This window comes from Maylandia zebra, linkage group LG23 (assembly GCF_041146795.1).
Source record: "Maylandia zebra isolate NMK-2024a linkage group LG23, Mzebra_GT3a, whole genome shotgun sequence".
NCBI classification, from domain to species: Eukaryota; Metazoa; Chordata; class Actinopteri; order Cichliformes; family Cichlidae; genus Maylandia; species Maylandia zebra.
In genome coordinates this window covers 13651726-13674857 of record NC_135188.1, presented here as the reverse complement: position 1 = coordinate 13674857, position 23132 = coordinate 13651726, and the positions used below count along the sequence as shown (strand labels likewise).

At 44.6% G+C, this 23132-nt stretch overlaps 1 protein-coding gene across 4 annotated transcripts in view; it reads left to right on the top strand.

Annotated features, from left to right (window-relative positions):
- tp63 (tumor protein p63) overlaps positions 1-23132 on the top strand; it is a 33741-nt gene that overhangs the window by 5741 nt on the left and 4868 nt on the right. For 2 of the 4 annotated variants that reach the window (XM_004552829.4, XM_012919544.4), the window contains exons 1-8: positions 8815-8988; positions 12569-12826; positions 20290-20476; positions 20565-20680; positions 20973-21082; positions 21165-21301; positions 21489-21571; positions 21654-21778. In XM_004552829.4, coding sequence (XP_004552886.1) covers positions 8947-8988; positions 12569-12826; positions 20290-20476; positions 20565-20680; positions 20973-21082; positions 21165-21301; positions 21489-21571; positions 21654-21778 — 1058 coding nt within the window. In that variant the 5' untranslated portion in view covers positions 8815-8946. Of the gene's footprint in view, positions 1-2209; positions 2340-8814; positions 8989-12568; positions 12827-20289; positions 20477-20564; positions 20681-20972; positions 21083-21164; positions 21302-21488; positions 21572-21653; positions 21779-23132 lie in introns of those variants that run through there. The other 2 variants (XM_023155539.3, XM_004552830.4) reach the window with 2 other exon arrangements.

Below are 23132 nucleotides of genomic sequence, written 5' to 3'. Positions count from 1 at the left end.
GGGTTAGGATAACCCCCCATTGTTTTGTTTTGTTTTGTTTTTTAAATCAGAAGTGATTGTATTTGGACAGGATGTAAAGCTAACAGTAACAAACTGCACAAATAAACTGTAAGAATGTGGGAGAGATACATCGATACCCTCTAATAAGCACTAATTAAGAGGCTACTAAAATACTAGAATTTCACCAAGCAGGACATAATTTCTTGTCAGTAAAGGCAGCAAAAGCAGTCCAGTTCATTAACTCTTTCAAAGTGGCCACATCCGTGGATAATTTATAAGAAAAAATTCACCCCCTCAGATTCATTATGGACTCAGACTGCAAGTTTCTACTGTAATGTTGGACTTTTTAACATGGGCGTCCATAGGGACTAACTCACCGACGGAGCCTCGAGTGGACATTAGAGGAACTGCAGTGTATGTTGACTTCATTTACCAGCTGCACTTCCATGCAGGCAACTATACACAATTTTGCTGAAAACTCCGAATGGTACTCGGTAGTTTTTATGACAACCGCGTGCTTCGCATCGACGGATGATGTCCTGGGAAATCTAATCTCAGATCTGGTCCAGGTCATCAATGAGCTCCAGGACAGTCTGGTGCAGCCTGACAGCATTGGATGGATCATCACATAAAGTCCCAGAGGTGTTCTACTGGATTTAGGTCAGATGAGCCTGGTCGATGGTATCAATTCCTTCGTTCTCCAAAAGCTGCCTATATTGTACCGCATGAGGTTCAGCACTGTAGTGCACCAAGAGGACCCGAAGACACACTGCACACTGCGCCTCCTGCTACCAGCAGTGATACTGACCCTAGCCAAATGCAAAACTAGTGGAAAAAAACCATCAGAAAAGATGTGGAGGAAAAAAATGTCAGTGGGCTTCACCTGTAAAACCATTCCTATTTTGAAATGGTTGCCCCTGTAGTGTGCCTATTGTTCAATTTAATTTAATTCAGTTTTATTTATGCTCTGCTACTCTGCTACTTAACTGACCAGATCAGTATTCTGTCAGTATAACTTCTATACTGATATTATATCAATTTCAAGTTTAACTGACTTGATTCTGTATTCTGATTAAAAATTGTTCATTTACGGGTTTTTTTTAGCAGTGTACTTTTTCTAAAAATGTTCATATCTGGAAACAAATTAGTTTCAATATTCATTTATTTGTCAATAATAACATCAACATTATTAAGGACTCTGTTATTAATTGTATAAATATACAGTTAACTTGTAAAATAATTAATTTACAGTTGTATTTTAAAGTCTTGTTCTCTGGTGGCTCATTTGTCCCTGTGAGCTGGGTCAGTGTAGCTCTTATATATTTCAGTCAATAGCTAACATCCTGAATTCCTTTTGTATGTGTCAGTTTTATTCCTGTGTCATATTTCCTGAGCTATAGGTCGACTTAAGTAAAAAAAAAAAGTCTCACTTTCCTCTCTCCCCCTTGTCTTCTGTTAGCTCTGTCTGTCTCTGCTCTGTTCACTGGGTGAGCAAACAGTGAGACTTTGCAGAGAGGCAGAGGGCACCGGTGCAAGAACAAAAGTCAGAGAGCTTCTGCTGCTAACCCTAACTTTCTCCCAGAGTAATAATTTTACATGTATCACAGCATGAAATCACAGGACAGATGAGAGAGAGGAGGGAGAGAGACACATAAGCCTGATCAATTTCACGCCCACACCACAATCTAGCCAAACTATCCCACACGCTAACGACATGGTGAACCTTGAAAGTTTACCCAGAATTCATTTTTTGAAGTCTGCGCCAGTGATTTATCAGAAAACGGATAAAACATCCGGCATGCCAGTAATCGATTCTGTTCCTCTGCGTTACAGACAGTTTATTCACACCGATGCACGCAGCTACACACTGCTATAAACAAGAATTTAGATTTGGACTCTTGGAGTGGGTCCAAAATTGATTTGAAATCAGTTCTTAACAGAGCTTAAATGGGTTTAATATTTAATGTGCATATCTCCTGGACTGTAAGTTATGAAGGCTCAAGAATTCTAGAAAATGTAGCACAAGTTAAAAACAATCACTGTGTACTCCAAAAGCTAAAAATATTCATAGTATGATGGGTCAATAAATTCATTGAAATCCCTGTAAATAAAAATCAGCAGATTCTGAGGGGGGGTGTATAGAAACGTTTCTCAGATTTGGTTTATTTTACATGGAACGACCCATTAATCTGTATTGTTGCTGTTTCAGATCTGCCATTCATTCAGTCCAGCCCATCGAGCTGAACTTCAGCGACAGTCCGGCCGACGGGTCGGCAGGAAACACCATTCAGATCAGCATGGACTGCATAACCATGCGTGAGCCGGATGAACCGCTTTCTGTAAGTACATGTGAGGTTTCAGTGGGAAAATAAATGATTTACTTTAAATTCTGCTGCCTGAGAACAAATAATTTATAAAAGGAACAATACAAGTAACCTATGACGTGCTCAGGATTGTTTGAGCCCATTATTTAATAATGCACAGTGCAACCAGTAAACTAAATAACCAGTTTTACTGCCTGTTTTTTGGTTCAATACTCACAGAAACAATCAAATATTTATTTTTGAGGGCTATTATTTTTTAACCAGTAAATTCCAAGGCCTTCATCTCATGCCCCAAAGCGGAAAACCATGCTTCTCCTTAAATGACTCACCATTATCTCGGTAGCTAATTATTTTGTGCATTTTTCATCATTTATGAGCTGTATGCTATCACTTTCATTCTGAGTTGATTGGATTCACAGTGTAAATTACATATGTTGTAAAACACAGAACCTCCTTTCAAATTACCAATGGAATTTCCCTGGGAAGGTTAAGAGAAGGTGGTGCAGAGTGGTTCCACACACCGGTGAAGAAAGGTCTGTTTTTTCCTGAGATGTTGTCTGTAAGCTGGCGATTTTATCTGATTTAGCCTGAGCTGTGCTTGACCTGGGTGGCTCCTCTGAGGCAGGTAGTGAGTTGATGGTAGCGCGCGCCTGTCACTGTCACATGACGCATCCCTCTTTGGACACAGAAGGAGTTTAAGCTTGCAACATCTTAGTACAGATAGTCTGATTTTTCCAGTTTCACCACATATAACAAGACGCAGCTGCAGTGGAAGGAAAATTATAGAAGAATTTTATATCAGGAAACGTGTGAAACCCACCTTTGCAAGTACTGCTTCTCTGCAGCTGCTTGGCTGTACGCTTTTCAGGCATCAACACAATCAGCTAACTGCTAATCAAAGCTCTGTAAGAAGTCCAGCATCCATGAGAAGAAGATTTAAAAAGAAGATTGGTGAAGTCAGGCTAGTTCAGGTGTAATGATTTGCTACCTGCTGGTTTGCCACAGAGAAGATAAAAAGATAAAAACCTCAATGCAGGAGATGTCAGGGCCGGAAACACGTTCGACACATGATTGGCTGTTGGCTCTGATGATTATACCAGCATATGCATACAGGTGAATGCTGCCGTTTTTATTTACAGTGTTTATATGTGACAACTATAAAGTGTTTCTACTCCCATTTTTCCCATTTCTAGGTTTTTCATGTACACTCTTACTTAGTTTTACTATGAAAAATTAAGGAATGATCTCAATTTTTGTTGTATCTTCCATATTTCTCATGCTTCTTTGCAGCTACGCAGCCGGTTCTGGTATTTTTCTTTACATTTGTGCAATGATGGCATCCTTAGCAGCGACGCTTTCATTGCACATCCAGCCTGCACTGATGGGGGATAGTGTGTGAAGGCTTTAACAAGGAAACTCATTCCTAAATCATCTCTCTTGCTCTAGATCAGTGGTTTTCAAACTTTTTCTGGTATGCCCCACTTTAGAAGCCCCAAAAAGTTCACATCCCACACCTCACCATATTTTTTGGTGAAAGAAACGATCGGGGCTGAGTTTTAGTTAAACAAAGTTCAGCTCAGTTGTGTCAGTTTCACCCATCTTTTCACTTCTCTGCGTCTCACAGAGAAAACGCTGAGTTAAAACACAGGTTTGTAAATCCATGTTTGACCTGTAGCACGGGGCATGTCCTTGTCAGCTCTGCTGCTCAGCGATGATGTGCACGCTCCCCTCCCAGTGCAGGAATGCCGTTGTCCAGCCAGGGCGGGAAAAAAATAGCAAATAAAAATTTTGTTCGGGGAGCTGAGTAACGTTACACTGCGCATCCCCCAAGGGGGCCTGTGCTCTCTTGAACTGATGATTAACGGCTCTACCCCCACCACCCACTTTCCACTTTGTGCACCAGAGAGGGGCGTGGTGCAGCGATTGGCACAGCAGCAGATCTGGCAGCATCGCTGTGGGCTAAAAGCTCGCTCCGGTGGCTGCTTGCCAATCACCAAGCCCCAGCCGTTATTACAGAGTCATACCTCTGTTTTGATGAAAAGCTGCGGTGGGCGAACCCACCCTCAACTTGCCCCCCTTCCTCTTCCACCCATGTGGAGGTGTGCCTCTTTCATGAGTCATTAGAATGCAGCTCACTGTTTAGTGCCCCGGGGGACTTATTTGTATTGTGTGGGCTTTACGTTTAATGTGAAATTCCTTTTTATTCTACTTTTTTTTTCTTTCTTTCTTTCTTTTTTTTTGCACTGTAGCTGCAGGGCAACAATTTAACGCAGCACCTGCCTCTGTTGTAGAGGTCCCAGGTCTCATCTATCAGTACGTGTCTTCTCCATGTAAAGGTTGTGGAGGTGGGGTGGCAACGAAGGGGGAAGGAGAGGGTAGAATAACATGAAGGAATGTAGCGGGGATCGTGGCAGGAGAAACGCTATATCCTACCCCAAACAGCTGATTTTACAGCCAGATAAAGCTGTGATCAGCTGTGCGTGGAAGATGCAGTTGTCGAGCAGAGGCACCGAGGTGCTTTTCAGTCGCAGGTTAGAGTTTAAACAACTTTACAGAGGAGTAGCTCAATCAACACGAGGCTCCTTCGAGATCTAATTACATGTTTGTGTTTGGATTTTTTTCCCCTCACCTACTGTGTGTCTCGGCGTGAGTGCCCCTGTGTTCAGTGTTTGTGCAGATGCAGATGAGGGGTTTTCTCTTTTGTTTCCCACATTTAACAGAGCTGAAATTAATGCTTTTTAATGCAGACTTTAGCACATGTGGTGCGCTTGTTACCACAGCGTTTGAGCCCTTTCCTCCAGCCTTTACCTCCCAACGTTATTTTTTTTTCTCTTTCTAAGCAGCGAGAGGCTTGGCGTCAAACTTTATTCGTCAGGACATCACACTTTATTTAATCCGAAGCAAACTGGTGCATGAAGTAGACAGCCATAAAGCGCTCCTTTATTTTGTTTTAATGCTCCACCAGTTTGCCTCCAGCACTTAAAGGTGAAGACCAAAGAACGGTTGCTTGCCACGGTCCACTTGAATGACTGTTGATTTGGTAAGAAGTCAGAGTTTAGATGTGGGGATGTGGGGCCCCTGTTACTTTCTTTGTTGGTCATGGTGAGCTGTGTTTTTACGCCGCAGTTTCATATGGTGCCGGGTTCAACAAAAAAACATGCAGGTTGTGACCAGGTGAAAACATCTTTCAGTAATAATGTTTTCTACTGTTTGATAATATTTTATCTGTCTCAGAATGAGACTTTAGAGCCGACTGTGCACTCGAGTGTGGCTGGTCCAGATGTGGTGAGGACACAGGCTTAACTGAAGTCTGTGCATATCTCATAAAGATGTGCTTTTTTTTTTTTTTTTTTTTATAAACAAGGGTGTGAAGAATATTTTTCCAGTCCAGGTGATTTTCTTAAGAGGAAAAGTTAGAGGCTCTTCAGGGATGCCAGCAGGAAAAACCTGTTATGGATATTATTTTAAGAAATATCATGTTTGAAACCAGGTTTTTCAGCAGTATTGTGAGAGCTGGGGCAGAAAAAACAGGGTTTTACTGCTCAGTGGTTTAAAATCTTTAACTAGTTTATATGTTTTTATTCAGTAAAAGAAACTTTGAAATTCAATTAGGAGCTAAAAAAAGGTTCTTTTGTGTTTCACAGTTTCCTTCTGCACGGCGTCTGTGGTGATCAGATAAATGAAAAAGCAGCGATTCTGTTTGAAATAAGCGGCTGAGTCTCTGTGCTCATTGTTGGTGATACTGGAGGATATTGAAAAGCGGGCCGTGCGAGTGATCATGTTTTCAGAGCCGTGATCTACATTTCATTTTCTAGTGCCAGAGTTTTTCCTGAGTAGAAACATTTTTGGCATTCTCCAAAATGATTTTAACTGTTTCATATATGCAAACAAAATGAGCGTTTTTCTTTATCAGATTGTCAGAAATAGCACAACGGAGAGATTTCTGTTAAAGTAGGTAATAAAGATCAACTCCAGTAGGCCCATTTTGAACCAGGACTCGACAGAGCGTATAAATATAGAAAAAGAACACTTTTGAAACAGATGCAAAGTGCTTTACAGAAACATTTAAATAGATTCACACGGAAAACTCAAAAAGAACAGGTTACACATTTAAACCCGACCAAAGAGTGCGAATACTCGGGGCTCATGCTTGACCCGCACATGGACCTTGAGGCGTTCAGTACTTGAACCTCCAGAAGCTTCAGCTCGGAAACTAAAACTAAAAGTGGGTTTCCGTGGTTGCAGGTGAAGTTGAAAAGTTAAAATACTTTCCATCTTCTCAGTGTGTGAAGTTTAGATTTTAACGGAGTCTGCAGCACTGAATTTGAGCCCTTTTGTATGTGACACAGTGCTAAAACAGGTGTAAAAACATCCCGGCTGCTCTGTTAATGCAAAGATGAAGGTAAGATGCCCAGCACATTGTTTTACAGTGTCGTCACTTGTCTGATTATTTGTATTTAAATAAAAGAATTGAATTAGCGTGCAAACGTGTGACTCTGCAGCCATTTGGTCAGTGAAGGTCGTAAAAATCATTGCTGAAAATGTTCCCAGTTTCTCTTTCACTTATAAAATGTGTCTGTGGATAAATTAGCTTCCCTAAAAGCAGCTTCAGTGATTCAGGATTTGGTGGCAGTTGATTGTGAGGATTTTGGGATTTGCCACCCAAGTGATGCTTTCTGCTGCTCGGTCGACCATCTGCGTCTGTCAGTGAGGACGGCAGCTTACTCTGTTTTAGGTCAGGTGTCTGTGCCTTTGCAGCCTCTGCAGCCCGACACCCGATACTAAACTAATCTAGCGGACTTTAGGACTAGCCTCTTTAAAAGGAAAAACTTTAGCAAAGCCTCTTTTGTCTGAGCCTCTGGATCTGCAGATCTTTAGTCGCCGCTTGCTCCAACTCAGTTTCTCACCGCTGTAGCAGCCGAGGTGACGCAGTTAACCTTCAAGTGACCGACTGGGGTCTTTGAAGAACCCAGCTGTTTATTTCATGACATTTTTAGTCATAATGTTACCCATCACGAATCTAATGTTTACGCTTATCAGTACGTTGCTGTAGAAATGGATCTGTTTTGGAGTTCAGCTCCTGCCTTCGTTGCATTAGCCACAAACTGAGGACTCTAACCTCTTTCGCAGGTCACTGTTGTTTTAACATAATTAGAAGTTTGTTTTGCCAAACAAATGATCACCCTCAGAAGCTGCAGGTTGGCCCGTGTTTGTGGCCGGGAGTCTTAGGAGGCCACTGGCTTGAGCTCTTTAAAGTGTTGATTTGCCTTTTGTGACAGGCTGACCTGCAGGCCTGAAACCCCGGGGCCTGAGCGGGGTGTGGTTGATGATTGGAGACACTGACTGCACGTCACAGTTGTGCTTTAGATTTCAGACAACTTTCAAATCATTCTGACCACAGGGCAAGATTTTCATCCCCCCGTCACCAAAGGAGTGATGTGTGCCCTGCTGACTGGCCTCCTCCTCCTCCTCCTCTACCTCTGTCATGGAGCAGATCAGCTGGCCATATCTAAATATCATTATATCTGCAGTATGTCCTCTTAAGTCAAAATAATTCTCATTTTATGTGATTATATAAAGACACACATGCTCTTTTAGATGTTCATCTGAGCCTATATTGTCAATTTTCTGTGAATTTTTATTTATTTATTTATTTTTTACATCTGCGTTGTGCATGTTTTTAGTTCATATTAATCAAAACAATTCATTAAAAAATGTCTCAGCATCACCCAACAGTTGTAAGAAGCTTCTCTGCACAAACTGTATGATTCCCAATTAAATTGAATCCCACTCACTAGGCCACTCTTATTGGAGCTGCTGGAGTCACAGGAGAGCGAGCGGCTCAGTCCCACCGTCATTACACAGGCCGAGAAACAATGCATGTTTCCAAAACAGATCTACAGCAGTCATCTCTGATAGATACAAGTAATCTACGGGAGTCCCTTTGTTTTCCTGCAGGCCTCTCCATTCAGAGTGCTCTGGGGCTTCAGAGGGGAGCCATTCTTATGCTAACAAGCAACTGTGTATCTGTCCCGAGCCCAGACCGCAGCTCCCACTCAGCGGCCTGCACTGTAGGAATTAATCGTCTCTCTCATCTCTTTTTTTCTAATTTGGAAAATTATTTTAAACCACCCGAGGCGTTTCTTTTTTTTTTGTTAAAAACTCATTTAAAATGTTTTAGTTTTAATTCGTCTGAGAACAGCGCTGTTTTTTGAAAATTCAAGACAAAAACATACTTTTTTCTCCATTTTCTGTCGCTTTGCCTTCTGCGTTGTCACGTCGTTGCATATAAAAATTAATAAAACGTCTGAAATGCTTTATTTTGGTTGCAGTTCATTATAAACAAAGCTGCCAAGTCGACAAAGTCATTCGTTTTCTCTGCAGAGTTTTCTCTGCAGAGCAAGGCCTCTTCTTCTGGGTGTGGACAGGTAAAGCTCCTCAGGCCCACCCCCTTTTCTTCCAAGGTATATATGACCATCCCATAGATTCTTATAGGAGCTTCTGCTTGTCCACTTTGCATCTGTAGTCCACATCACTCCTTTTAGAGTGAGGAAAAGAGATTTGTGGAATCCTGGAGCCAGTGGAGCAAACAGCAGCAGCTCTGCTCAATCTCAGTGCCAACATGTTGTACCTGGAGACGGGGACCACAACTTCTTACAACGAGGTAAGAGCAGTGCGGGAAACAGGGCATCAGCCTTCGCTTCCATTCTTTGGTCCCCCAGCCTCCCTGGCGTGAAGGACACATCAGAGAAAAAGGCCTCGTAGTTTGAAGCGTAGATTTTATGCCACTATTTAACGTTCCGTAGATTGGATTTGTGTATTCGTCTAACTGAGACATAAACTGCAGATGTGACAGTCCAGAGAGCAGGGGAATGTAAACACAAATCTGGATATTTCCTTCTTGTGAAATGGCTGCTGTGTGTGTGTGTGTGTGTGTGTGTGTGTGTGTGTATGTGGCGGGAAAGGATTTAATCTGTTTCTATGTCTCAGAGTTTGTTTCTTGGTAAAAGTTGGAAAATTTGGGGGGACAAAACTGAAAATGGTTTTGATTTAACGTGGCGCCACGTTTCTCTTTCCATTAAATCTTCTGTTCTGTTGAAACCAAAGACAACAAAAGTTTAAAGAGTAAAATGTGAGGAAAAAGTTTTTAATAGATACATATTCTTTAAAAAAAAATGAAAAAAAAATCTGTTCCTGTAGATTCATATTTTACCCTAAGAGGGAAACCATAATTGTTGCCTTATCTGTGTTTGCCGAGCTCGATGGCAAACATATCATCTTAGCTTTATTTTCTTCTTTTTCAAATATGATTGACAACCCGAACTCTAAGTTAAACAATTCAATCTCAGCTCTTTTCCTTGGATCGTGCTTTTGCTTTTCCATATATATGTCTGTTATTTCTTTTTCTTTCTTTCTTTTTTTTCCCACTAACTGAATTCCAAACCAAAGCTAACGCCGAGCGGTGATAGATTCTCAGATTGCAGGTTGCGGATAGCAGGTGTGTCAGTTCGCTGTCTTTTTAAGTTGTTGAGCAGGGGGTCTTTAAGTGGTGTCCAGGTCAGTGTGTGTGTCTGAGTGTGAGTGCGTGCGTGTGCGGGGTATCGGGTTCCCCCCGGTCCCCAGTCTCCTGGGAGCCGCTGCAGCCATTAGATGGTGGCCGGCCAGGCATTGCTGTTTTGTCCGGGGTTGTAATTGCTTTAATGGTATGTTGATGTAGATACAATCACCTGCTCTGCCCACCCCAGCAGGTATGAGGTGCCGATAGACCCCCACCCACCCAGCCCCACCTCACCTCCCCCCTCTCGGCCTTGTTGAGCCTTTAATGTCTCCCTCCCCAGATGGTCTCATACGCTGGTCCAACGATGAGCGGGTCAGCGGAGAGCCTGGAATGAGCTCTTTCCCCCTCAGGCCGGGTCTGATCTGGCTCCTGCTGTCTCTCAAGATTTGGCGTTATCAGTGTTTGCGCTCTGCGGCTACACAAACAGCAGCAACAGGAGGATTTTAGAAGCTCTAGATAGAAACTGTGGAGCTTTCAGTTGGTCAGTATAAGTGCTGAAAGAGTGTGGCGCTTCTGCTCCACGTAGGGGACTGCTGTTACGTCTGTGGAATTTTCTGGGTTTATCAGAGACTGTGATCTGTGTTCTCACAAAGAAAACAATCTCTGCTGCCTCGCGATGCTGCTGATAATGACACTCGCGCTATTAAACTGATGAGAAACGAGTCAAAAGCACCGAACCGACTCTTTAGACAAGAGTTTTGGCGGGAGTGCAGAGAGCATTTTCACCATTAACATTTCATATTTATTCAGTGAATTCATTTGGTCGCATACCCAGCGAGGAATGCATTGATTTGAATGCATGCACGCGCCGAACCCAACTCCGCAGCAGCAACTTCTAAATGAGCCCTGCCACGTGTATTTAAAATATCCCTGCTATGTGTTGTGGGTAATTCAGGCAATCGCTGTGAAGGTCAACAGTGTCCTTTTGCCGCTGGTCTGAAGCGTTAGCCCAGCATTTTCTCTCAGACAAAGAAATGAGCTCTCAGGCCTCGAACAGAAAGCGCAGCTTTTTGTAAACTTTATTAAAGGCTGCTGCTGATTTACTGCGCTTCTGCTTTGCACAGCCGTGGCATCCCAGAGGCCTGAACACAGCGTCAGCTATAAACAGAAGGAATTTTTAAGAGCTGCTAAAGTGGTTATTAAATGCTGGCTGTATTATAGTGGAATAAGATCTGATTAAAGGAAATGAAGAGAAGGCCTGAAAGTCCCTCACGCTGCCCTTTCTAAAAGCTGATATCCTGCTTCCAGCCAATTAAACATTAAAACGCGATGAGTTCAGGTGAAACCTCGCTATCTGGTCAATTACAGCTTTATCCTCAAATCCTCATCTTTGATCCTGATTTTCACTTACACCACGAGAAGCATTATCTCAGGCCCTGTATTTAATGTTAAGTAGTCTACATCAGCCTGTCTGCTTTATGCTTCTGCTTTTATCTATGTTTGGTCTGAGGCCACCATCAGCCTTTTCTTTAGAATAATCATTTGGCATTGATAATTGGTGCCTGTCAGATCCACCATAGCAGCTGCCAGCATCAGGTACTGGGGGAGGCTGTGTCATCTCTCAATGGCTGAGTGCCTCAGTGGAATTGCACCATAGTTCAAAAGAATCACTCTGATATCACCATCGCTCGCGCTTCATTTACGGGAAAACGGTGTACAAACAGGAAATAAATCCACCGAGCTCGTTCCCATGGGAAACGGGGATTATTTTCATTTTTAAAATATGCGTAGGTGGGGAAAAAAAGAACTTTGTTTTTCTTACCATCCATTTTTCCCCCTGATTAGATCCACAGAGCCACTCTTAGACCTGTAATACGTGCGTATAATCAGTCATTTGTGTGAGAGCGTGTGTGTCCCCACTAAAAGCTGCAGGGGCTCCCCCAGGAAGGACTTTCTTTCTTTCTGTGCGTGCGTGTGTGCTCCATTCACAAAACACTTGTCTCTTAACACCTGCATGCCCGGCATAATTGTTTCACGCAGCCTCCTTATAAGCTCCGGTGTCATTGTTTCTGAGGGGCTTAAGCCCCCCTTCCTCTGCCAAACAGCCGCTCCCCTGTGGCGCTGCTGCACAGGTATGCCGAGGTTGACTCCAGTGACCTCTCTCAGGTGTGTCTATGGATCTGTGTGTAATAAAGCGGCATCGTTGATTCATAAGTCACTCCCTTGACTAATAGTTATCTAACCTACCAACCTAGTGTTTTGTTGATCATCTGGAGCAACACTAACACCTGGCAGGGCAGTGGGTGTGAGTCGGACAGCTGTGGCCAGCCGTGCTCGAAATAAACGAGAGGCCCTGGAAAGATTGATGGCCGTCTAAAGAGCACGAGCGATGGCACCTCTTCCAGGAATGTGCTGTTTATAAATGGAAAGGAATGAGGTGAATGGCAAGCAGAGCAAGCAAGAAGGGGCTGGCTACCACCCAGGAGTACTCTCCATCCTCTCTAAAGGGGACATATTTTAATTCCACTCGTCCTGTCTGAATATATGTGGGAAAAGAAATGGCTTTGTAGGGAGAACGTGTTTATTTCATGTGTTGTCTTAATCTTCTACCTTAATCACTGATGTTTGGATGAGGCTAACTGTTTTTATTTCTTTATTACAAAATTTGCACAAAACATTTCGTCTGAAGCATCTGTGACTGAACACCTTTGTCGCTCTTCCCCCTCCCCCTCCTCTCCATCTTCAGTCACAGTACACAAACCTGGGGCTCCTGAATGGCATGGATCAGAACATTCAGAACGGCGGCTCGACCTCCACCAGCCCCTACAACAACGACCACGCGCAGAACAACGTGACCGCCCCGTCGCCCTACGCCCAGCCCAGCTCCACCTTCGATGCCCTTTCCCCCTCACCGGCCATCCCATCCAACACAGATTACGCAGGCCCACACACCTTTGACGTGTCCTTCCAGCAGTCCAGCACAGCAAAGTCTGCCACCTGGACGGTAAGACCCGTGTTCGCTCAGTGTTTGTGGAGTCCTGCATAAAGTTAGCGGGGTTCCACTTCCTTTTCTGCAAGAGGTCTCGCATTAATGTCGTGCAGACCCCACTGATAGGCCTCTGCAGGTGGGACAGATTTGAGTGAATATGATTTATTTCTTAATAATAATTGTGCTGAACTCACAAATTTGACCAGAGTGAGAAAAGACTCGGACTAAGAACATTTACCGAATATTTAATTGAAGTTAATTTTGTAATATTGATCAGATAAATGTGTTTATGGTTTAGTTTGCATTAACTAGAATAACTTTGCGCTTCACTTCTGATCAACAGGTGAGTACTGGAGGTTAAGAGAGTACACTAAGTAACACATGAACTTTTTGATTTAAATAAGATATACAGGAAGCTGGAATTTTACTTAAGTATAAAGACGGAAAATAGGGAGAAGAAGAAGAAAGACTCTGTTACACCATCTCCCATCGTTCCTGTCCTGCTGGACAGAGGCTGCATTCATGTTTTCTTTATCTTATGTTCCATAAATTATGTTTTTAATTACACATCATAACAATCAGCACTCAAGATAAAGATATGACTTTTATAGCTACAAAAGAATGAAAGCTTTTGTCATTTTTTTATTGTGTAATAAATTTAAATGTGCTGCCTGTCAGCCTAACCCATCATTGTAGGAGGTGATGATTTATCGGGGTGGAGGTTAAAGAGACACTTTCACCTATGAACTTCTTATCTGACTTCTGGCTGGGAAGAATGTCACCTGAGATATTTTTACATCAGGACTGAACCTCAGGGTTTTTAAGTTAACTTCTCACTGACAGGGGGAAGAGTGCATACACTGTCAAAATCATGGATGCACTCATTCATGTGATAGGAAATGTGTTAGCTTGAGTAAGTAAGGCTTGAGTTGTCTCACTTGACAGAAAATGTGCTATTTTCTCATATTTCGACCATTTTAGATACAAAAATGTCTGGGAATTGTTAATTTTAGCTAACCAAACTGCTAACAGTGCAGGTCATTTAGTGTTAAAACTTCTTGACAAAGCACCAAAAACAACTTTCTACAGGAAACCAGAGCCCTGCATGTGTGGCAGGTTAAAGTGAAAATGAAGAAGCTTAAACCTTTATTAGTCTCACAGTGACCTCACTCAAGTGAAATGTCCCTTTTCCTCAGAAGTCGGGTAAAGTTTACTGATGCTTTGTTGATGACAGAGGTAAACAGGTTGAATCGTTGCTCCTTTCCCGTGCAGCTAGATGTCACCATCGTCGACTCATTAAACAGACTCAACCGGCTCCTCTCGCTCTGTCATTACGCATCACAGGGCTGAGGGACAGCTGTTGCATCAGTGCCCCGCCTGCTCGGTTGTTAATGTGTGCGATCTGCGGCGATGCGGGAACAGAGGCGCAAGGTCGGTGCACTAATGCACTCTAGCGGACGAAATTGGCGGCGGCTTTTTGTCCCTGCGTCATAATTTGGGACAGCTGTCACATCATCTAGTGACGGCGTGGGCGTCAAAGGAAACCCCGTCTGTTCACATACAGAATCTGGGTGACGTAACTTTGTGACATGTCAGTTATTACATAACGGAGCAGAAAACGCTTAATACAGAAACATATTTATTAAAAATTTCCAATTAACAGTCAAAAATGCGGGCCGTTTGAGGAAAACCTGCTGAGCGCATTGATGCGCCGAATTTAACGTGCTGTAGCTTCCAGGCAAACTCAGGGAGTGCTGGGCGATCTCGCCTTACTCCTTGGCCACGCCGAGTGTGGGATCGTCACATTTGCCCAGTTCCCACAGTGCCTCAGTCATCCCTCTCATTTTCAGTCCAAAAACAAAAGTGTTTGTCTGATGTGCAACCGTGAGGTGGCTCACACTGTGGTTTGTGAGCGGCACGCCCCAGTCGCAGTCGTCCCGTCGTAGACACATGCAGGGAACCAACGATGTGTCCCACAGTCATAACATGATGCAAGACTGGTTTGATTGGTCTGGCTTAACATGGAAAAGTCAGGGATTGCTACTTACAATCATTGCACTGATTAAAGACTTAACTTTATTTAGTAGTTCAGAGTTTAAAAAAACATTAAAAATATTTTTAAAAACTCATTTTTTTTGTATAAATTCTATTTTTTAAAGTGCAGTCGCCAAAGTCTCCACAAGGATAAGAAACGGGCACGAGCGCTAAAATATGAGAGCAGTAAACACAAACAAGTGCTGTTGTGCAACATCGTCTCGTACAGTTAACCAATCGAAATAAAGTTTGTTCTCCTAGCGAAGGATGGGTAGCATTACAAAATCAGAGCCATTAAAAAGTAATTAGCATCACCTTTTGTGCAAAGCACCTCCTTACGATGACTTTTACATTAGCAAGAATAACAACTTTGCACACCTGTGGATAACCAGTCTGTGCACAGAGGCTGTGGAGCCAGTTGGACATTTACATCAGCAGCACCACAAGCTTGTTCACTTCCCTCGGTGACAGCTAAACTCTAAGCTGTTCCTGTTTCAGAGCTGAAGCACCACCATCATTATCCTCCTCAACTGGCCACCAGTGTTGGTGGAGATTGCAAATGTGCTGCTGATATAAAGCTATTGCACTGGGAACAAGTAACTGAGCCCATTTGAGAAGTTAAAATACACGTCTGACTTAAATGTCAATTTATTTCCCTGTGGTAACAGAGGCGGGGAGGTTTCCTTGGTTCCTTTATTTACTGCAGACATGACACGTACTTCCTGTTGTTACGATCTATGTCCATGAAAACAAACACACAGACTGCTTTTTAATGACTGTTTTTAATTGGAGTTTGATTTTGACCATACATAAATAAGAGCCAGGAAGTGGATGCACTGCACTGCTTAGAGTTTAGAGCCTGTTTAGAGCGCTCATCTGGAGTTGGCCTTGAGAACAATAATGCACAAATAAATGATGACCAGCACGTGACTGATTGCTTGTAATGTTTTCTGTGAGGTCGGGCTGGTTCCACATGCTCTGTTGTTGTTTTTGTACCTCGCAGCCAGGTTAAATGTCACTCAACTCTGAAATGCAGTTGATCCTGTCAGAGAGGATTCGTTACAGCGTTTCCCCGCCGAACATCGTTTTGTTGATTTCCAGATTGGCTCATAGAGAGAGTCATTTTCGCTGGCTGCAGCTTCCAGTCTGATTCTAAAGAAGAGTGATTACAGCGTCGGTTCCCATCTCAAAGGAGGCTCCCTCTCCTGATCTCAGGAGATCTTTCGTAAAGCTCCCATAATCTCAGCCCAATAAGCTCAACTGCTGGACTGATGGACTGATGGCAGAGAGCCACCGTAGATGTCACTGCAGCTTTGCTCTGTGCATAGATCCACTAATGCCCCCTTTTTGAAGGCCTGTGGGATCTTCCACGGGGACTTAGTGGACTGTGTACTGTACTGTTTGATGACTGTTCTGATGGAGACACACCTAATCCCTAACCCACACCTTAACCTCTTCCTGTCTAGGATGAGGCACACAGCAAAAGGTGCAACACGTCAGTGTTTCCCAGAAACTGCTCCCACACGGTTTTCCTGCCGGCACTCCTGCAGCCTGCACGGCGTTCCCTCCCCCAGCGCTCGGTTAGAGAAAAACAATCGCCGGGTCAAATGAATACACAAGTTTAGAGATGTTTCATCTTCTTTGCGCCGCTAAAGGAGGCAGCCATTGTTGTCAGGGTAAAGACTAGTTGTGTTTGCGGTGTGTATTAACTGCCACCATATTTAGTCAAAGGAGAGGAATGTCATGGTTCGGGCTATCACTGGGACGCTGTTGAGCCCAGGGGGATTACAGTAATGGATTGAGGGCCTGTAGATAATACTTGTGTAAATACCGTGTGCCTCTTTCCTGAACCCTGTGCTCTTGGAGTGGGCTCTGTCTTTTTTTGAGAGAGTTAAGCTTGATGGTTGCATCTCACATTGCGCCGGAGGAGGAGGAGGAATGCTCAAAGAGAAGAGTGTTCTAGCGAAAGGCGGCAAGACGCAACTTGCCCATGGAACATCTGCGGGCCCGTCCCACGCCTCACGAGATGGGGCTGAGACTTGTTTGTGTCAAGAAGCTTGTCACGACTCGCCCGTCGCAGAGAGACAAACCCTGAAAGCTACAGATGGGAAAAGGTGGAGGGGAAAATTTTTAAAAAGGCAGAGTTGAAAAGGTTTTTATGATATGGGCTATGGGATTTCTCCATAATCTTCTCGGAAAAGCCCTTTCTTTTACAGTTTAAGTTACAAGATTCCTTTTTTTTCCGCTTTCTGACAGAGTACCTGCAGCAGTGATTTACAGCAACAGAAAGCAGGCTCATGCTGTGGCGGTATAAATATAAAAGGCAGATATTAGTCTGTCATCAGGGGGAAAAGGAGGAATTTAAATCAGACCTCACCAAACTGAGTTTGTTGGAGTGCTCTCAACACAGAAATCATTGTTGTGTTATAATTGAAGGTTGGAACGACAAAAAAGTGCTGGCAGCTCAAACGCTTCCTTCAAGGATAAGCAGATCAAACAGTTTTTGAAAATAATTTTAAGCATGTTTAGCAAACTTTGGCTGCTCTCCATCTGAAAAGAAAAGGAGAAAATCCTCGATTGCTTTTTTTTCCCCTAAACCTCTTCCCACCTGCTGTGCTTTCAGTTTTAAAGTTGAAGTTACAGTTGTTCTGCTGAAGACATTTGATTGGCAAATCCCAAGAGGGACAGATACATGTTTGACTCTTTCAACACCGGCTACGTGATGCTGCTTGCCCGGGGGCAGGTGTCATCCCTAAGATTGGGTGGTCGAGATTGGTGCTGATAGCTTCGGCCGAGCAGATTGTCCGCTAAAATGTTCAACTTTTCCCCCTGTTTTAGATTTAAGAAGCAGGTGCTTTGCTTCAGTTTCAGAGAAAAGTAGAGCGAGGGAGGAAAAGAACTCTTTGGATTATTGTTGAATTAAACAGGTTTGGGAGACGCTGTAGGCATGACATGACATGTCAGGTATGAAGAAGACAAGACCAGAGGCGCCAAACGTTGCTTGTTTAAGGCCTGATGTTTGTCAGGACTTGACTTCTGCATGCGCCCGCAGCGCCTGTCAGGTAGAAAGGAACGCTACAACTGTGGGCCTGCCCCAACCTGCGCAACACAGGAAGTGTGTGTCTCTGTGTTCCTGTGCTGTGTGTTTGTGTGCATTAGCTGCATGTGTGCAATTACTTTCTATGTCCGAGTATCAGGACAAATTGCATGTTGCGCGTAGTCAGATTATCCCAGAGACGCATTTTCGTTGTAGCTTGAAAGCTGCAGTGCTGTGTCCGCACGGTTTCCAGCCGAGCTTTCCAGATGTGCACGTAGAATTTAAAAGTCCAGCCACTTTAGGTCATTTATTACTTTTGCCCCGTGCCAGCTGAACAATGCATCACGTGTGTTTCCTGCAAACACTCGCAGAAGTTTTCTTTCAAATGATTGTGATTAAGCGGCTCTGCATTGTGCGCCTTGTGTTCCTCGGCCGTGTAATTCACATTGTGACCAATGAAAGGCTCATAATTACATGTTAACACCTGAGCGCCGCACCCTGTGTGAGCCACTGAATCCCCATCAGTCAACTGGCTGTCCTCCACCCTGAACAGTGTTGGCTTTAACCGCATGCTGCTTTCAGCAATCAGCAGCTCCTGCTCTCACTGCTGAGCAAACACAGCAGCAGCACAGAGCTGTGCACTCAAAGTTTGTAGCTTCAGGGCTGGGGTGGGCCACTCGTGTGTGTGTGTGTGTGTGTGTGCATGTGTGTGTGTTTGAAACTGTAGGATATCATCTAAACAAACTTTGTGTTTCTGGCCTAACATTCGCGATTAGATCTTTAGGCTCAGATTTGTGCAGACCCTTTACACACCACCTCTCTCTTTCTCTTTTGCTCTTCTTCCACACCCTCGCCCCCCTTCCTCCATCTCTCTGCTTGGCTTCTCCACCTCATTTAGCTGACTGACAGAGGCGTACGGGGAGTATCAGGTTAGGAGCGAGGGGGCAACTACAGCCATTCATCTTGGAGGCATTTTTTTTTTAAAAGCTGCTAGAAAGCCGCTTTGATTTTAAGGAAGAGTCAGTTCAGTTGCCGTGTTGAGCTTAAACTGCCCTCATCAGTCAATCTATCGTGTCCTTGTGCACGAATCAAAACGCAGTTTTATTGTTAAAATTTTCTGCTTTGCATTCGTATTTCCCAGCAGTGAGCATCAGCGCTGCAGCGTTGGCGTTGGGTCACTATAAGAGGGTCACTTGAGGAAAGCAGCACATGTGAAAAGTTGCGTTTAATAGCAGACTGCATCAGTGGGCGAAACGCAGGCATAAGGCAGAGACGGGGAGGTGCACTTTTAGGTTTGTCCTGATGAAAGGAGAGGTTGCGCCTGAGGAGAAGAGCAGAAAATGTCCGTGCCAAGCTTGTGTAATATTTAAAGTGAGCACAGACGGTTCCTGGGATGAGCTTCTTTTCATTGGAAGCAAACTTAATAGAGGTGCAATTTTATGTTGCATTGTTCCCGAACACAGCCCCGAGCAGTTTTCACAATGTTCACTTTTCATCACTCAGAAATGAAACTGACAGGAAAATTTCCCCTCCGCCCCTCCACCCTCAGCTCTGTGCACATAGAGGATTTAAAGCTCTGCTTGCACAGCAGTGATTTGAATGGCTTGTGTACACAGTTGGGTTGTGCCTATTAGTAAGAACTCGGTCTTTCTGATGCCTTTACTGGTTATCGCTTCTAACAGTGCCAAGGATCAAGGTGCATCCATTATTCAAGACTCCTGGCTTGCACACTTGAGCCTGAGCCAGTTTGTGTGATCAACCATCACATTTTGGCTCGTCGCTGATGAATCTTTTGCGACTGCCGCGATTAGCCCTCCGCTCCTTCACTCGGAGTCGTTGTCATCCACCTGCACTCAGCCTAATGCAGCTCCAGCCTGCCAGGCGCTTCAGAAGCTGCTCTGTGTGATGAGTGGCCATCAGATGCTTTAACAGAGATGAAAGCCAAGCCCTGTTTAATTGCCCCTGGAGGGGTCCATTTTATGGTGTTCCTCGGAAGTCCCAGAGGCTGTCTGTGAGACATCTTTGAGGTTGGCCAATAGTCACTTGTAGGGCCGAGTGCTGTGTGTGTTTATTTAAGTGGGTCATAATCACAGTCTTCAGTTTAACCCTTTTTGCTTCAGGGGAGCCAGAAGTGCACAGCTGAGGCAGCAGGTGTTACCAAAGTCCTTCAAACACCGCTGTGCACTTATTTTTAAGCTAAATTAGTTTAATTAAATTTTACTGGTCACCAGGAATCTGAGAGTTTCCACCAAAATAAGGTTTCCAAAAGCCTTTCCCCCCTGACTTTATCCATTTACTATCACGTCTCGGGTGTTTCTGTGATCAATCTGTGCTTTTAAAATTTAAGTCAATCCCCCATCAAAACTTTTCTGTAATCTTTTGTGTTTTCTCTCGTTTTGTTTTGCAGTATTCGACCGAACTGAAGAAGTTATACTGCCAGATCGCCAAGACATGTCCCATTCAGATCAAAGTCCTCACCACTCCTCCCCAGGGTGCCGTGATCAGAGCCATGCCTGTTTACAAAAAAGCTGAACACGTGACCGAGGTGGTGAAACGCTGCCCGAACCACGAGCTCAGCCGCGAATTCAACGACGGTCAGTCGAAATCCCACCGCCTCGTGTTTCACTTCGGCCGTCTTTGTTTGTTGTTGGCGTTTGACCATACGACTCGCGTTGCTTCCAGGTCAGATAGCGCCGCCGAGCCACCTGATCCGCGTGGAGGGAAACAGCCACGCCCAGTACGTGGAGGACACCATCACTGGGAGACAGAGCGTCCTGGTTCCTTATGAGCCTCCCCAGGTGAGCTGTCCATCAACCTACAGGGTATCCAAGCGACAAACGACTCGGATGGCGACAGACAGCGAGTTCGCTGTCATGTTCAGCTGCTCGACACTTCGCCAACCTCTCCGTCAAAGCTTTCAGTGCCGCCATGAAAGCTTCAAAGACGCACATTTTTCAAATACTGGTTAAACATTTGGATTCTGCATAATTAAACCAATTTAAATGACCCGAACCTGAAATATGTCCAAATACGACCTCTGTTTTTGCGCCTGCCGCCGTCACTCACCTGCAGTCTCATTCTCCTCCTCAGGTGGGGACCGAATTCACCACCATTCTGTACAATTTCATGTGCAACTCGAGCTGCGTGGGCGGAATGAACAGACGCCCGATTCTCATCATCGTCACCCTGGAAACCAGAGAGTAAGCCGTGCCGCCGCCACCTCCGTCGCCCCCCCTCGTTGGCCGTGCTTTGTTTCTGACAGAGGATGTCTTTGTCTCCCAGCGGTCAGGTTTTAGGGCGCCGTTGCTTCGAAGCCAGGATCTGCGCCTGCCCGGGCCGCGACCGCAAGGCCGACGAGGACAGCATCCGGAAGCAGCACGTAACGGACGCCACAAAGAGCAGTGAGGGTACGAAACGCCGTAAGTAGGGCCGGGGCTGGTGACGGGCTGACGTGCTTTTGGTCTTCCTCGACATGCAGCTGGCGTCGAGGACTCTCACTAACCCGCCTTTCCCCTCGCTTCTTCCCCCTCCTGCTCTGTCTTAGGTCGACTTGTTCTCTTTAGCACGGCGGCCGCTGTATTCACGCTCTCCTCTTCTCTTTTTCAGCCTTCCGACAGGTTTCCCACGGCATACAGATGTCCGCCATCAAGAAGAGAAGATCCACAGATGAGGAAGTTTTTTGTTTGCCTGTAAGTGTGGCTCCGCTGTCTCACACGGCTTGGGGTGCGTCTGAGCTGCTCACTGACCTCTCGTCTTATCTGTTCCCCTCAGATTAAAGGACGCGAAATCTATGAGATTTTGGTAAAAATCAAAGAGTCGCTGGAACTCATGCAGTTCCTGCCGCAGCACACAATAGAGTCATACAGACAGCAGCAGCAGAACCTCCTGCAGAAACAGTGAGTACCAGAACAGATTCTTGGTGGAGTGAAACACAGATGTGCAGAACGGGCAAGCTTCACCGTTGAATTCAACTGTTTCTTTGCATGCAGCTGCACTCTCTGCCTCAGTAAACGTCTTCTTTGCTTGTGCGGAGGTTTGTTTGTCTTTCGAACGCAGGGCACTGATGACTAACTGACTGAACATGGCTCACTTGTTGCTTGAATTGTGGATTGCACTGATAAATGAGACTTCTTGATTGTATTTACTGCCGCCGCTGAAGCGTTGCAGCTAGAAGAGCTGATAATAAACGCTCTGGAGTAGGTGTTAGCCAGCGTTTCACAGAATTTACTCCGAATCAGCTCAGCCTCGCGTCCAAGCAAAAGCTGTTTTTTGTTGGGTTTTTTTTTGTCATTTTCTTTCCTCCTTCTTGCTCTCTCTCATGGGACACGAGCCAACACTGATGAATCGTGACAAATGTACCTGGCTGCGCTTTGTTAGGGAGACGCTTCCAGAAGGTTCCCGGTAACGCCTTTGGGTGCTTTGCCAAGTTTTTACACAACAGCAGCAAACAGAATCCGTGCCTCGGCCTCATCTATCGGCTTCGGCGTAATTAAAAGTGTCTCAAACGCACACGTCCTCGTCCCGCCTCCCTTCTTTCACTGTAAGCTATGGAAACGAGGAGATGGGAGTAAGTGATAGTTTGACAGCGCTGTGATGATAATTACTGCTTATGTTCTAGTTTCCCATTAAGAGAAGGCAGACAGCCTCGCAGTGACGTAGTGCTTGCACTCGCTGTTTTTCTTTGACTTTATTTCTGTTTTTGCTGCCCGTCCGCCCTTCAGTACTAACAAGAGCTTAAAAAGCAGACGTTTAATTTCAGACAGAGAGTGCAGAATTTTTGAAGAGTTTTTCAAATTCGACACTATCAGATTTTGATGCCAACCCCCAGAATCTTGGGATTTGGTGTTTATCCTTCTCCCGTTTGTCCATTTTTGCATGCTTTTCCCAGTTTTCTTTGTAAAACCTTTGACCTGTTGGAGTTTATTACTGTATTCAGCATTGGAAATAAAAGGTTCTGTCAACAGCAGTGTTTCAGACCTTTCCTTCTTTCCCTTTAAATGTCAAATAACACCATTCTGTAAAAAGGCTGTGATCTGTGTGTGCATACTGCCATCTTCTGGACACACATGTTCCTGCAGTACAGTAGGAGTTTCCTGAATCTCAAACTTGAACATTTGTAGAGTTTTCTGAACATCTGGACCTCTCTGGGGTCCCTCGCTCCTTCCTCCTCCTCCTCCTCCTCCTCTGTCAGTGAGCCCTTATTTCTGCTCTTCTCTCTCTCTCTTTCTCTTCTTTCTGGTTCCTTCCTGC